The sequence below is a fragment of the Camelina sativa genome, chromosome 14 (genome assembly GCF_030686135.1).
Source record: "Camelina sativa cultivar CO46 ecotype springtype chromosome 14, ASM3068613v1".
NCBI classification, from domain to species: domain Eukaryota; kingdom Viridiplantae; phylum Streptophyta; class Magnoliopsida; order Brassicales; family Brassicaceae; genus Camelina; species Camelina sativa.
Window position 1 is genome coordinate 29,467,720 of NC_141893.1, and position 15,597 is coordinate 29,483,316.

The 15,597-nt window shown below is 41.0% G+C and overlaps 3 protein-coding genes across 3 annotated transcripts; 1 reads left to right on the plus strand and 2 right to left on the minus strand.

The window, feature by feature from the left end:
- Positions 1–9,034: 9,034 nt before the first annotated feature.
- On the minus strand, positions 9,035–9,583 carry LOC147928775 (uncharacterized). Its single transcript, XM_087486267.1, has one exon. The coding sequence runs from the start codon at positions 9,581–9,583 to the stop codon at positions 9,035–9,037; it is 549 nt and encodes a 182-aa protein (XP_087342393.1).
- Positions 9,584–10,141: 558 nt separating this feature from the next.
- LOC147928776 (uncharacterized) lies at positions 10,142–11,695 on the minus strand. The gene has a single exon (XM_087486268.1). The coding sequence runs from the start codon at positions 11,693–11,695 to the stop codon at positions 10,142–10,144; it is 1,554 nt and encodes a 517-aa protein (XP_087342394.1).
- Positions 11,696–13,438: 1,743 nt separating this feature from the next.
- On the plus strand, positions 13,439–15,246 carry LOC104742540 (uncharacterized). The gene is made up of 2 exons (XM_010463554.3): positions 13,439–14,229; positions 14,395–15,246. Exons 1-2 carry the CDS (start codon positions 13,541–13,543, stop codon positions 15,107–15,109), a joined length of 1,404 nt encoding a protein of 467 aa, XP_010461856.1. The 5' UTR covers positions 13,439–13,540; the 3' UTR covers positions 15,110–15,246.
- The last annotated feature ends 351 nt before the right edge of the window (positions 15,247–15,597 follow it).

Sequence of the window (15,597 nt, forward strand, 5' to 3'; positions counted from 1 at the left end):
TACATTTTTGTATGAATTGGAATCATTCTTAGGTGAAAAAGTTTTAGTATAAGCCTTTTAAAATTTATATAACTAGATCTGCATCTGAAACCGTCTACGACTAAAACAGAGGAATCTCTCCGATGACAAGAAAAAACAATACAAAAAGCGTTAGCCACTTAGCCAGATCACTTTGTTTGGCTTACCATACAATTTTTTGTGTTTTGTTTTTTTCTTTCTTCTGGTTTTGACTTACATGCCCTAATTGTGTTAGACGTTACTTTGAAGATTGAAGCAAATTAATGTTCTATCTTGTGTTTTCTTAAAACTCTTTTTGTTTTCTTCGTAATGTCATTGTTTGAAAGTTCTTTTAAGTTCTCTTTAATTTGACATTGTTTTTACAAAATTACTAGATTGATACCGGAAATACGAGCTGTTTTTAGTCGCTAATTTGTGCTAGTCTCTTGCTTTTTCAAGTTTAGTTTCAAACTCTTCTCGGAAAAGCGGAGAAAGAGTTTGAATCTAATCAATTCAGTGGGCGGTTTCTTGACAGCAAAGAACGTTATTGGTGGATATGAGTCGGGTTTTTACAGGATGATAATTGAAACAAATAAACAAATAATATTGTTCTGTTACATTAAAGGCACTGTTGGAGAAGCTCTTTTCTACTCCGCAGATTCAAACTTTGTTCTTCAGGGATTCACTGATGCAGATTGGGGATCATGCAAGGATACTAGGAGGTTAACTTCTGGCTACTGTATGTTTCTTGGCTCGTCCTTGAATTTTGATTTCCTGGAAATCTAAGAAGCAACAAGTGGCCTCTCATTCCTCGGCTGAGTCTGAGTACCTTGTTATGCAGTATGTTGTAAGAGAGATTTCCTGGTTGGTGAACTTGCTAAAGGAATTTCAGGTAATTCAGTATAAACATGTTGCTTTCTACGAGGACCCTTTGACACCACTTTCTGAGTGGTTAAATCAATTATATATACTGAATTAGAATCAAAGAACACTCCACATGGATAATCATCACACAACTTGGACACATATAAGAGATTCTTTTTCATATCAGGACATACGAGAACTTCATGTAAAGGAATTGTTCCCCTATAGCAGAGGAAATGGTGGTGGATCCAACGTGTGTGATGGGAAGATAGGCTCCATCGCCAACCATCACTGCATCAGTCCCTTCGTAAGCTTTTGCCTCCTGCAGACCAGACGTCGAGGAAGTTATGTGAGCCGTAGCAGCAGAGTCCGGATGCCATTCTCGACCACTGTCATCAGAAACTTGAAGAGAGGCAAACGCTGGAGTGGGAACTTCAGTATGATAGTTGTTATCAAAACGATTGTAGCATTTGATGGCCGTGTGACCAATACGGCCACAAATTTGACAGATTGGTCGCTGTCCTTGAGACGGAGAGACAGACTGGTGCTGGGAGAAGCCTCTGCCGCGAGTAGTGTAGCCTCCTCTACCTCTGTTTTGGCCAAATCGACCACCACGACCTCTCTGACTGGGTTGGAACTAAGGAGCACACAGATTTGTCTTGTCGGTCATGAACGCAAGATGAGGAGTGACCAAGGATGAATCATCATATGACTGGAGTTTGCTATCAAATCCTTGGACTTCTGACACAATATCGTTAAACGTAGGAGGTGAGACCTTGCTCAAGGAGCTATGAATGACAGTTGCTATAGGATCATATTCTCGGCCTAAACCATTCAAGAAGCCGAAAATCTTCATGGATTCGTCAACTGGTTTGCAGATGGAGCTAAGAGAGTCACAGATGGATTTGAATTCACGACAGTAGGTAGAAAGAGACTTTTCCTTCTTTGACAGAAGTTGAAGACTGCGTCGGAGAGAGAACTCTCTGGCATTATTGCTCTTGGTGAAGTTCTCTGCGAGAGCGAGCCAAATCTCACGAGCCGTGGTGAGGCTGTGAACATGACCTAACACTTCTTTAGAAAGAGTTCCAAACAGCCACGGCATGACAAGCTGATCGGTACAGAACCAAGATTCATACTGCGAGTTGGTGATTTCACTGGAGACACCGTCTTGGACAAATTGACGTGTCTTAGTTGGAGGAGAAACAGCTCCATTGACAAACCCTATGAGCTTGTGGCTCGATTGGAGAGACTCAAATTGAGTCTTCCACAACAAATAGTTGCTGTCGTTGAGTTTAAGAGTGACAGAACTCGAGACATGGACATTGTTTGGGAACGGGTATGAGGAAGCCATTAGAGTGTCTGTTAGAGCTTAGAATGGCTCTGATACCATGAAAGAACATAGAGGAAAAGGGTGAATTTGTCAAGCAAACTTGATTTTCGATTAATTATCTTTTGAGTGTTTACAGATTCTTATATACACTACTTGAGAACAATCTAGAATATACAACTGTCTAGGGGTGAGTCATCCTCTGTGCTTTGCAGAGATTGCAGAGGTGCATATTTGTTCTTATTTGAGCAGTTGTTCTTATCTGAGGACATCGTTATCACCTTCGTACTAACGGTCTTCTTGCTTGCAGGCGTGACTGCGACAGGGTGAGTCATTGTCTTCATTGTCTTCTTTTTTTGTGTTTGAACATGTGGGCTTGACTGGATTTGGGCCTTTGTTGAGGTTGTGTCGAGGCCCATTGTGATGTCTTCTACAGAAACATGATCTATCTTTAGTATAGATACAGAGTCAAAGTGTATTATACGGGTACATTGAACAATACAGAAGAAGATATTTTATAATTGGATTTGTAACAAACTTTTCTTTTACTAAACTTTGCAACAGTTTACTAAACTTTTCTTTTACTAAACTTTTCTTTTATTTTATAATTAAATGATCATAGAGTCAGTGCCGGTCCGGTGAAATCCGAGGCCCAATACGAAAAAAGAAAAAAGTTTAAGGTTTTTTTCTTTTTAAAAAATAATATTAGCTGATATTTGTTTTGCTAACTATATGGGACCTTCACAAATTTTTATTTATTAACTTTTTTGATTTTGAGACTTTTTTTGCTAATTATGGAGACTTTTTTTTGCTAATTTTGATAATTTTTTCTAATTTTAAAATCTATGTTATTAATTATGTAGTATTTTTCAAATTATGTAGCCTTTTAACTAATTTTTGGATTTTTTTGGAGCTTATTATTGGACATTTTAAAAAATGATGAGGCCTTTTTACTAGTTTTGGGGGGTTTTGAGGCCTTATTATTATTTTTTTTGAAAAAAAATTCCTGCAAAATGGGCTTCGAAATGTTGAGGCCCAATACGAATGTTTCATCAGAATGGGTGAAAGGCCGGACCTGCATAGAGTTTACTACTTTGTAGACCATGTAGAGAATCGATCTTAGGTTTGATGTTACGAAGAAAAAATATGCTCCTACATCTATACTCCTACAACTCTACTAGGACAGAGTACATCAACATCATCTAGAGAAGATCATCAAGTGAAGAATGTTCCTAACCTTGAACAAGATCGTCATACTCAAAATTTGATGCTCAGTGTTTTTTAGGAGATGAATAAAATCTACAGGTTGTGTTTGTATTCTGTCTTTGTAAACAATAAGTTATTAAAGTTGTAATTGTATTCTCTCTTTGTCAATTATAATTTTCATAAATTTAAAGTATTTATGTTGTTGGAGTGATCTTTATAGGTGAAATAGTCTTGTAGATCACGTAACCATAACCAGCTAATATATACAGTGATGCCGCACTTGCTAATGCTAGAGGCTCAGCGGCTCAGCGCAATCAGCAAGAGGCACAACTGAATGTATATTTTACTTTTACCTCCAAAAAAGGCCATAAGCGCTGAGGACTGTTGGGCCTTAATTACGTTAGTGTCAGTCTCTGAATAAGTTCAAGTGCACCACCACCCCTCCTAATTAGAAATATCATCTAATTGTAGGTCGAATTTTTAATAAAACTACAATATGATGAACAATTCACACAAAAATGAAATATCATTCACGGTATATTTTTCCCCGAAACACTCGGATCTACAATAGACGGTTTTCCATTTAAAGGGAATTTCTAGTATAACTCTAGGTTAGAGATTAATTTACCTCATGTGCAAAATTTACTAAAACACTCTCGTTTGGCCATTTAAATATTATTAGATTTTAACCTGCGGTGTACCGCAAGTGAATTTTTTAGAATTATTTTTTAAAAAATTTCAAATTATATTTATTTGTTAATTTGTTTATTTTATGTAGTGTTTAAATTTGTATAAATTTATTTTGATTGTTAATTTTAGGACTTAACCCGCGAGCAAAGTTTTTCAAAACTATTTTTTTAAAATTCCAAATTATATTTATTTGTTAATTTGTTTGTTTTATGTAGTGTTTAAGATTGTTTAAATGTATATTTATAATATTTTGAGATTTTTGAAATTTATAATGTATTATATCTATAATAACTAATGGTTAATCTAAAGAAGTGAGACGAAGAACCAAATAAAATCGATTACAAAATTATAAATTTAGTTGCTTGATATAATTAATTCTGGAGATTCTATTCTATTTCTTTAATTGCCTAACAATATATATGGTTGTGTAAATATACTCTATTAGACGTGTTAAATAGAGAAATTTTTTGTTAAAGATTTTATTTTTAAAGTTGTATTATTCTTTGGAATATACTCTTTAAATGTATTCATTGCTAGTAATTAATAATAATGCATGTAAAGTAATTATTTTAACCCCTAAATCTTGTGTATGAGTAATAAAGCAAATCTATATAACCTATTTTATAACCAACTAATAAATCAATAATAACTATAACTTTATAACCTGTAACTATTATATAGTCTACAAAAAAAAAGAAGTTGTGTGCTTCCCAAATAATAAATAGGAGATTTTGTTTTAAGTTCATTATAAACTCGGTTAGTGGATTACTCGACGGCATCCCGAAAGAATTAGTTAGATGGTAAAAAAACTCATATCACCGCTTGGTTATGAGGAAAATCTCCAAAAACCTTAAGAACAGCTTCTTTCTTTCTTTTCTCTCTTTTACCACCAAAAACAACCAAACCCGACCAAGGAGTTCGAGATACACCTTTTATACTCGACTCTTAGTGTTCCCCAAACCCAAAACGCAACCAAGCTAGCGTTTCACTTAAGTCGTCCCGCAAAAACCGACTTTGCATCGACTGATGCACAACCTGCATCGATCGATGCTCATCCCAAACCGAGATTTTTGTTCATGGGTGTTAATGGAGAGAAGATGAAGGAAGCGTCGGTAATCACCTCTTCTTGGAGAGGAGATCATAATGTTGCTCTTCCTAGATCTTCTTATATCATGCTAGGTGTGGCAAAGTAGCAATTGAGAGGGCTCATGAATCACATGAAACGAATAGGAAAAGTTCAAAACATTCCGGTGAACTAGCAAACATTGGCGGTCTTGAGATGTGTCCCTATATGATTCTAAAGGCAGGTTTCGCAAATAACTATTGTTCCAAACTAGCAACAGTGAGTGATTCCATACCAATTGCAGTCTTCGGACAATTGGTTCCAAGGATTCAAAAAAAGTTATGTTACAGGAAGAGAAAGAGAAATTTGGGACAGACCTGGATAAATGGAGTACACTTCTTGTATGATAAAACCTTGTCCAGATGTTACGCATCTCTAGTGTCAAAACAGAGCTCCCGTCCAGCTGCATCCAAGTAGAACACTTGGTGAGGGGATCTAAGTTCGAGGAGCAAAGAGATGTTGGGTTTGACTTCAAGGGAAGCCGGTGAGCAGAACGGAGGCTAGTGCTAGCGCGGCGGTCAAAGGCTCATATTTGGCGGAGAATGGATGTGGGCTCAAGAGAATCAGCTCGCCGAGGAAACCCACCGGGTGAGAAGAGGAGGGGAAAAGGGGATGACGCTGAAGCATGACCGGAGTATCAGATTGGTAGTCCGTTGAACCTTTGGTATATTCAGACTGGACCTAGAGCAAGCTTGGAAGACAGGGGAGTAACAAGAGATGACTGGATGGTGAGCCAGTGGCGCCGATTGGAAGTCCCCCTAGAATTTATTCAAACAGAAAAAGTACAAAAAACATTATTTGCGGACATGCCTTGGAATCGCAGTTCCTCGGACATCATCCTCTAAAAGCAGCATCACACAAGGTGGAACAAACTCTAACAAATGAAATCCTACAGGTAAAGTAAAAGCATAGTTAGCTAACCCATCTGCAAGACGGTTAGCTTTCCTATACGTATGTGAAAAAATGGACTATCCAGTCCCTTGAAAGAAAGCCATGGCACAGACGCACCAAGAAGGATAAAGGGTGAGAATCCCCAATTCCTTTAGTCAAGAACCCAACAACAATCTCTGAATCCACCTCCACTTCTAATCTCGAGACCCGCCTCCCCCACGCTAGATACAGACCGTAATAGACACCCTATAACTCAACTAAAGGGGCCGAGCAGGAGCCAATGTTCACGGCAAAACCCCCACTCCAACGACCTGCCCTGTCCCGCAATATTCCTCCTGCCGCAGCCAAACCTGGATTTCCCTTTGACGCGCCATCCGTGTTAAACTTCATCCACTCCCCGGCTGGGGGCACCCATGATATCATGCGCTCAACTCTCTCCCCTGTTGGACCCCGTGGATGGTGCACATCATATGCGACTCCCACCTCTTTTGCTAGGTCTTTAATAAACTTCACCCTATCCCTACATTTACCTACAGCCCCAAAAACATAGCCACACCTCCATTTCCAGCTCCACCACAGCCCGATAGCAAACATCGTTGGCCAACCCCCTGACTCCCCACCATCTGCAACTCCCAAGTTACCATATAACCATCCCAACAGCGAACTCTGAAAAAACTCTGCTCTCTTCCGTGGCGGTATAATATGATTCCACAACCCAGCTATAGAGGGACAGTCCCGTAAAACATGCATAATCGTCTCCTCACCCCCTTTACATACTTGACAAACGCTAGAAGTCCCAATATGTCGTCGAACTCATTCAACATTAGTCATAATAACTTGGTTTGTAACCAACCAGAGAAACACTCTTACCCGCTCTGGCGCCATAACTCTCCACAATCGGTCATAAAAAGACCGCATATTTGGTATTAAAAATTCTGATGTCGTGAGTAGCGAATACGCTGAACTTACTGAGAACCGACTATCCACAGCCCCAATCCTTGACAATCTATCCCGCGACCCAGACACTCGGTCCACCACCACCGCACTCAATTCTAGTTGGATATTATGTGGAACATAAGGCATAATCCTATCATATACCCAACCAGACCCATCTCGCCAAAAATCACACACCCACAGATCTTCATGTCCAGCCGGTAGGTCCCGATTTGTCTTGTCCCGTAATGGTACATTTGTGAACCATTTATCTGTCCAAAAAAACCTCCCGCAACCCCACGGCCATCCCCGATTACCCAGCCATACCCCTGGAACACAACCTCCCGCAGCCCCAGTTTAATACTTCTCCATGTTGAGGATCCTGGCTTTCTCGCTTCCATCCAACCCCGCTATGTAATTTCACGCACTTTGTAATTACTACTTAAAAGCTTAGCCCATAAACTTGTATGATCATGTAACAATCGCCAACCTACCTTTCCTAATAGCGCTCAATTCATATCCACAGCCCTTCAAATTCCCAGACCCCCCTCACTCTGTGGCGTACAAACTTTATCCCAACACACCAGATGCTGCTTACGAGCCCCAACCATACTGCCCCACAAAAAAAGATTTAGATATTCGATGCAACCCATTCAACACTGATTTAGGCAAGGCTATTATACTCATTGGATGGACCGGGATCGAAGCATGAACCAATCTCGTGAGAGTGATTCTTCCTGCAAGACTCAAGAAACGACTCCTCCAACCCGCAAGACGTGAAGAGACTTTTTCGAGCACCTCCCCAAATGTATCTTTATTTATTCGTTTATGAAGAATTGGCATCCCCAAATACTTGCCTAAATCCACTGTGGCCTTAATACCACTCTCATCGCTTATCATCTTTCCAAGCTCCCTCGAGACATTTTCCAAAAAATAAATTTTTGATTTTTCTAAACTCACTCTTTGCCCCGAGGCTACACAAAAATTCTCTAAAATCCGGCGAATAACCCGAACCTGGAACACCAAAGCTTCAGCAAACAATATCAAATCATCCGCGAAACATATGTGGGATAAACCCGGTCCTCCCCGCGACAAGTGTATATTTTTCCACTCCTTAACAGCCACGGAACAATCAATCATATGACATAGCCGTTCCAGGCAAAGAACAAAGAGATACGGCGATAAAGGGTCGCCTTGCCACAACCCCCGAGACGGATTGAACGACTGCGTCTTCTCACCATTCCATAAAATAGACATAGTGGGACCACTCACACATTGAAGAATCCAGCTCACCCAACCATCATCAAAACATGCGGCCTGTAAGGTGTCCTCAAGAAAGTCCCACCGAAACCTATCATAGGCCTTCTCTAGATCCAACTTTAACAACATCCACCCTTTTCTCCCCTTCTTCTTCCGCATGGAGTGAACTTCCGCTTGAACCACCACAATATTATCCGTACTAAACCTCCCCGTAAAGAAACTTGACTGAGCCGGACCTATCAATTTAGCAATCACGCCTTTCAGCCTAATAACCATCATCTTGGTAATGGTCTTAAACAAGACATTAAAAATACTTATAGGTCAAAACTGGGTAATTCGATCTGGTTTAGCAACTTTGGCGATAAGCACAACTAAAGCGTCATTCGTACCCAGCGGTAATACTCCAATCTCAAAAAACTCCAGAACAAACCGTACTACCGACTCACCAACTACATCCCAACACTCATGGTAAAAAACAGGTTGGTACCCATCTGGTCTTGGGGCTTTGAACCTACCCATGGTCCTAACTGCTTCTACCACCTCTACCGGAGAGAACGTTTTTGTTAATCCCACCTTCTCAACCTGAGATAATGCGGTAAAGCCCCCCCCTCGGAAGACTATCCACAACCGTAGGCACATCTTCCATCGAGTAGAGCCTCTGGTAATAGTTCACCGCTAAAGACTCTAGCTCCTCCGACCCCGAGACCCAATTATCCTCATCATTCCGCAACATCTCAATCCGATTATGTCTTCGACGGATAACAGTTGAGGTATGAAAGTATTTGGAACCATATCACCTCCTCCTGTTCCAACACAACATCAAACTCTTTTAACAAACCATCTTCCTTGCGCAGCAAGTCATCACTTTGATCAACCTCCAAGGCGTCTTGAATCACTTTTACCTCCCCCATTAGAGATTCCTTCTTTTTCTGGATATCTCTGAATACATCCTTATTCCACCTTTTCATCTTAATCCGTAACTCATTCAAGGCCAATGGCGTTTGCATCCCACCATCCCACGACGCCGCTAACATCTCTTTAAAGCTAGTGTGCGTCAACCATGCCGCCTCAAATCTAAATGGCCTCCTGCTAGGATCCCTAACCACCTCCGGACACATTTGGACATACAAGGGTGCATGATCCGGGGCAAGAAAAGGTAAGTGGGTTACGCATGCCTCTTGCCACTTCAACCGTGCATCCGCACAACACAGAACTCGATCAAGTCTCTTAGCCACAAATGTATCCTCCACTCTACCGCGCTTCCATGTAAACTTACCACCCCGAAATCCCATATCGATCAATGATAAACTGTTGATCCATTCTCCAAACGCAACCGAATCCGGTGATAATCTGCCATTCCCTCATGTCCGCTCGTCAAGCCTAACAATGGTATTGAAGTCCCCACCAATGACAAGCGGACCATCTAAAGCATTAATAACATCGCTAAGCTTATCCCACAGACCGGCTCGCCTACTTACAGACGGAGCAGCATACACTACAACCATGTAAACCACCTCTACCCCAGACTACAACTTTGCAAGAATAAACTGCTCCGAGGACTCAAGAATCTCCATCTCCCCAAGTCCCGACCGCCATAGTAACCACAATCCTCCCCGCTGACCTACGGCATCAACTCGAAATGAATCTTCGAAGCCCAACCCTTGACAAATTTGTCCTGCTCTATCTCCACCAGCATGCGTTTCAAATAATGCACGAATATCAGTCTTATATTTCTTCAGCATATACCGAATCGTTCGCCTAAAGTTAGGTTTATTCGCCCCCCAACAGTTCCATAATAAACAATTCATAGATAATTGTCGATAAGCAAACCAAACCACCGGGGAAAACCGTTAAGCTGTCACCAGCACCGTTCCTCCACCTGCTTCACTCTCTCCTAGAACTCGCTCCGCCCTACGACCATCGTTCTCCTGAATCTGAGCAATATCCATACCAACCTGTGAATCATTGTTGATATGAGATTGTGAGTCCCGAACACCCGTAAACGCACCTCCGGATCGCCCCATATTATCAACTTCCACTCTTAACCGTTTCCCAGATGCGGATAAACTCTCTTTACCTCGAGTAGGCCCAAAAATTAATCCCCGCATGGACCTGGTTGAAATCCCGTGCTTCTGTTTCGGCCCATTGGGTTCCCTTGTCTTTTTCTCCCCAAGCTTTTTACCTTTGGGCCCACTCCGATTCCCGTTATTTCCTTTATCAAGATCCAATCGAAAATTTTGTGCCGTATCTTGTGGGGTACTCCACCCTTTATTCCCTTGATTAGGGAAATATTCATTTTCCTTATTCTCTCCCGACGAAGCCGCAACTTCCCTTATCACAGAAGATCCTGAATCCTCTCCCAATCCACCGAATCTGTTCGAGTTCGCGAGATCCCCGTGAACCGCGATCCCCTGAATATTCATCTCCGATACACCCTTGGTCACTCCCGCCGTGAAAACCAGCTTCCCCGAAGAGGGGGCTAACTGCTTCCCTTTCCGTCGTACACTCGTAAACCCATCGCCATTCCCATGGTTTGGGGTCTTCTCCGGCACCGGCTTGACTACCAACGGGAACTCAGCGATTGGTTTATTCCCCTTAGTACCGTTAATTCCAGCTGATTGCGAACTTCCCGTAGGGCAAGCATGGACTAAGTGTCCGTACAAGCCACAAGATGAGCAAATCTTCATCAACCCTTCATACGCCACTAAGTACCGTTCTCCATTTATCACCACAGTCCCCTTCAATGGCTTGGACAGATTTACTTCCACACACACTCTCGCAAACCTTGCCCTGTCAAAATTCAGAGTAGTCATATCCACCCGAAGCGGATTCCCTAGCCCTGTTGCAACCCCCAACAAGATAGCCTTTTGATAATAACTTACCGGAATGATCGTCAGTCTCACCCACACTGGTGTAGTAACGATATCATCCTGTAATGGATCAAACGTTGGTGACCAATCTTGCACCATTAAGTTATTACCAAATACCCTCCATGGCCCTCCTGTCAAGGTCGCCATGTACTCCTCTTCCAACTCGAACCGAATCATAAAAAACTGCCTTGGTAGATCCATGACGTTCATAGCTCCCAACGGCTTCCACAACTCTCTCAATTTCTTACTCAAGACCGAAACTGGTACATGACTCCACAACACTTTCACAATCATACAACGCTTCCACAACCCGTGCATTGCTTCGATCACTTCCTCCTCGATTGTGATCACCGGTTCCCCATCCTCTCCATTCGGAAACTCGAGTCTCAGCCTCTCCGTGACAAACGCATCATCCAAAACACTCTCTGGCTTTGGCATCCCTCTGGCAGTCATATCCTTCACCTTCGACACCCACAACCCAGTCTGATCTGGTGGATCCCCCGGCGGTCTTCCCTTTTCAACGACATCAGTCATAGTCGCATCCTGCCCTCCAGATCCCTGTCACCGTCGCCGTTCTCTCGCTCATGATTTTTTCTCTTTTTTTTTCCAAGTGTTCGATAACTTTGTCAAATAATTGTAATATAATCTTATAGACTTATAGCAATATATATATCATATATTTTTAAAATACATGAAATGTGAATCGTCTAAATTATAATTATAGGTTATGTGATGAAGAACTTAATTAAAATTTGGAAAAGAATCCTAAAAAAAAAAATTATTCTTTGTCTAATGAATAATATGATTTTGCTGGTATGTTAACTGTTAAGTATGTATATAAAGGGATTATTCAAGAACCCAAATAAAGGAATGGCTCTTCCAAAGAGTAGTTTGGTTTCCCGTTGTCTGGACATTGGTTGTAGGCGAAATTATAAGCATTATACATTCAAAAGCACATCCAACATCATATTTTAGAAGTCTTGTGGGAGGAAATTACATGTTTCCGTTCTGTCGTAGCTAGGCATTGACGATCAGAGTTGATGATGAGCAGAACACTCCCTAAGAGTTTGGTCGATAACGTTGCACAACCCAACAACATAAAAGAAAGTTTCAGCGAAAATCTTGGTATTCATTTCTCTCCAAATTACATAGACCACAACTTAAAATAGACATTTTTAAGAGAATCCAAGAGGCAGAGTTGGTATCTGTTAACATGATGCTGATGCAACAACCATAAACTAATCCCGACAGAGTGATCAAATTGTTGTGTTTAATGGCAAGAGCAAAAAAAAAACATTTACAAATTTTGGCGAACAAACCGACAATTGAAGAATAAATGATCAAGACCAAAGAATATCGTATTTGAACCAAATACTTAAAAGCTAATTTCAACCAAAACGATAATGATGCCAACTAAAAACATGCGTGCTCCAACTTTGGGGAACAGCTCATCTATAACCCTCTAAGTGATAAACATATAGATAAATTATCCACTTCTCTAACTCATTTCAAAATTCAAACCTAAATCATTACAAAATACTAAATTTCTAACTAATGCACAGCTTTGGCTAGAAGAAGAACAACTGAACAGCGACAACAAAAAGAAGAGAAAAAAACTTTAGCTATTCCAATTGCATTTTACAAAATCTTTCACGTTAAAAACAAAATCTGTACCGGTGCCAAAAGAAAGATATATTAAGATCTTACAATATACGGCAATCATATTTTTTCATTCGTTTTCTAAGTAAAATACTAAACAAAAGTGTAAAAATTAATGTTATTAAAACAATAAAAATGTACACAAATTAAGAATTTAAAAAACACCAAAAATATATACAGGTTGCTATTTAATTCTTTGATATGTGTAAAAACAAATTAAAATCTACCATATATATCCCACATAAAACAAATCCAGAAATTCATATCAAAATTGTAAAAGAGAGAACATCAATATTCAGATCATTTAACTAAAAATCATGAATAGGAAGAAAAGAATTATTATAATCATATAAAGAACACTTGAAAAAGGGTAGGAATTACAACATACTTAAACAAATAAACAAAAAGGAAAGATTATTATATTTCATTTTCATATCTGGAAATTAACAGGTGGGCTTTTTGGCTTTTGACCCCACAAAATCTGTCATAAAAAAATTGGAAATATGAAAATACAAAAAAGAAAAGTAACAAAAGATCACAGCTATATTCCAGGCTGTTACTTTCTCACCAATCTTCCCAATATTTATAGCTTTCTCCAAATCTCTTTATATTCCTTCTACTCCAAAACTCTCTCTTAAACCCTAATTCTGTTAGGGTTTCAGTGGTCGCTCCTTTTGCTTAGCTTCTCACTAATTAACATACAATCTTTCAAAATTCACAATGGATCCATGCCCTTTCGTCCGGATCACCGTCGGGAATTTGGCGGTTAGGTTTCCGAGATCGTCGTCGTCGTCATCGTCTTCTTCCTCATCGGGTCCTTCTGTTTCAGACGTGTCATCTGGTAATTGCTACTGTAAAATCAAATTCAAGAGGTTCCCACGCAAGATTTTTACTGTTCCCGTTCTGCTACGAACGGAATCGGAATCGGAGTCAGAGTCTCGTTGTTGCTTCTCCGGTAACGTCTCAACCGTCGCTGCTTGCTTCAGTCTAAGCAAGTCTCAGATCGAAGCGTCTCTTAAAAAGCCTAAATGGAGTGTTCTCTCCGTCGAGGTTTACTCCCGCGGCGTTGCTTCGTGTCGATTCGTCGCTGCAGCTTCTGGAGATAAGCTGATTGGTCGGTTCGAGGTTCCCCTTGATTTGAAGGCGGCTGAGACAAAGACGTGTTTGGCACACAACGGCTGGGTTGATTTGGGCACCAAGTCGAAGAAGAAGAAGAAGAAGTCCGGGTCGGATCCGGAGCTACACGTTAGCGTACGGGTTGAACCCGACCGGAGATTTGTGTTTCAGTTTGACGGTGAGCCTGAATGTAGCCCTCAGGTTTTTCAGGTCCAAGGAAACACGAAACAAGCTGTTTTCACTTGCAAGTTCGGATTCAGAAACCCCGCTGACCGGAGGAGTCTTAGTACCAGGTTAGTAAATTATCGAACTTTCACTTATCTTCTTATTAGAAACAGAGCTTTTTGCTTTATACTTTAGGTTTAGAATCTTGCAGTATTGCTTTGGATTTATGCACAGTTTTAAATATTTATCATATTGTGATGATTCTAATTTGGGTTGGTGTTTGAATTCTGCAGTTTATCGTCATTGTCATTGAGTAGTGGAAAAGAACGGTTGATGAAAGAGAGAAAAGGTTGGTCGATAACAATCCATGATCTGTCTGGCTCACCAGTAGCTATGGCTTCAATGGTCACACCATTCGTACCATCTCCTGGTTCGAACCGCGTGTCTCCGTCTAGCCCTGGAGCTTGGTTAATCCTCCGACCTGATGGCTACACTTGGAAGCCATGGGGTCGCCTTCAAGCATGGCGTGAACAAGGCACCTCCGACGTTTTGGGTTACCGTTTCGAGCTTTTTCAAGACGGAGTCGCTATTCCAGTCTCTGCTTCGTCGTCCATCAACACGAGACTTGGCGGGAGTTTCATCATCGACGGGTCCACCACTTGTACGACTGCTTCTTTGACTGGCTCGGGAGAAAGCTTTGATCTTACGTCCAGGTCAAGCATGGAATCATCAAGAACCGGTTCAGGATCATCCGGGTCGGATTTCGGGTTTTCACTGCCTCAAGGGCAACAGAAGTTGGGGTTTGTGATGTCGACGACAGTGGAAGGAGCGGAGAAACAGAGCAGGCCTAAGGTGGAGGTAGGTGTGAAGCACGTGACTTGTACAGAGGATGCCGCGGCTCACGTGGCACTAGCAGCTGCGGTGGATCTAAGCATGGATGCTTGTAGGCTCTTCTCTCGTAAGCTAAGGAAAGAGCTGAGACAGCTAAGTCGTGTTGCTGTCGTTTGACGTTTATTGCATCGTTGAGATAGATAGAAATTGTCTTCCACTCACTAGTTGTTTTTTTGTTTCTAGTGGGGGGATAAATGACTAGTAAGTGGAAGGGTCTCTAAGTGGAAATAGTATTTTTAAATTTTTTTGTTAAATTTTGGAACTAACAGCGAATCATTCACTGTATACAAAACCAAAGAAAAAAAATCGTCAAGATTACATTACATGCCATAGCTTTATAATCTACTGTTCATATTGTGTGGTTCTCCAAGAGAACAAGATGCCTGTGATGAAATGATCTCTATCTCCGCTAGAAAACTCTTGTTCGCCTTGTCTGCTTTGCTTCCAGCTTTAAGCTGTTTAACCGCAACATCATGAGTTCCTTCGGAAAGAACTCCTCTGTGAACATAACCAAACCCACCTTGTCCAATGAGGTTGGTGCTTGAGAAGTTATCAGTTGCTTGAGCGAAGTCTTCGTACGTGAACACGTTGTTGTGTGCATTGTC

Coding starts and splice junctions, on each gene's coding strand:
- LOC147928776 (XM_087486268.1), bottom strand. CDS start 11,695: ATGACTGATGTCGTTGAAAAGGGAAGACCGCCGGGGGATCCACCAGAT.
- LOC104742540 (XM_010463554.3), top strand. CDS start 13,541: ATGGATCCATGCCCTTTCGTCCGGATCACCGTCGGGAATTTGGCGGTT. Junction 14,230..14,394: donor CGGAGGAGTCTTAGTACCAG/GTTAGTAAATTA, acceptor TGAATTCTGCAG/TTTATCGTCATTGTCATTGA.
- LOC147928775 (XM_087486267.1), bottom strand. CDS start 9,583: ATGGGATTTCGGGGTGGTAAGTTTACATGGAAGCGCGGTAGAGTGGAG.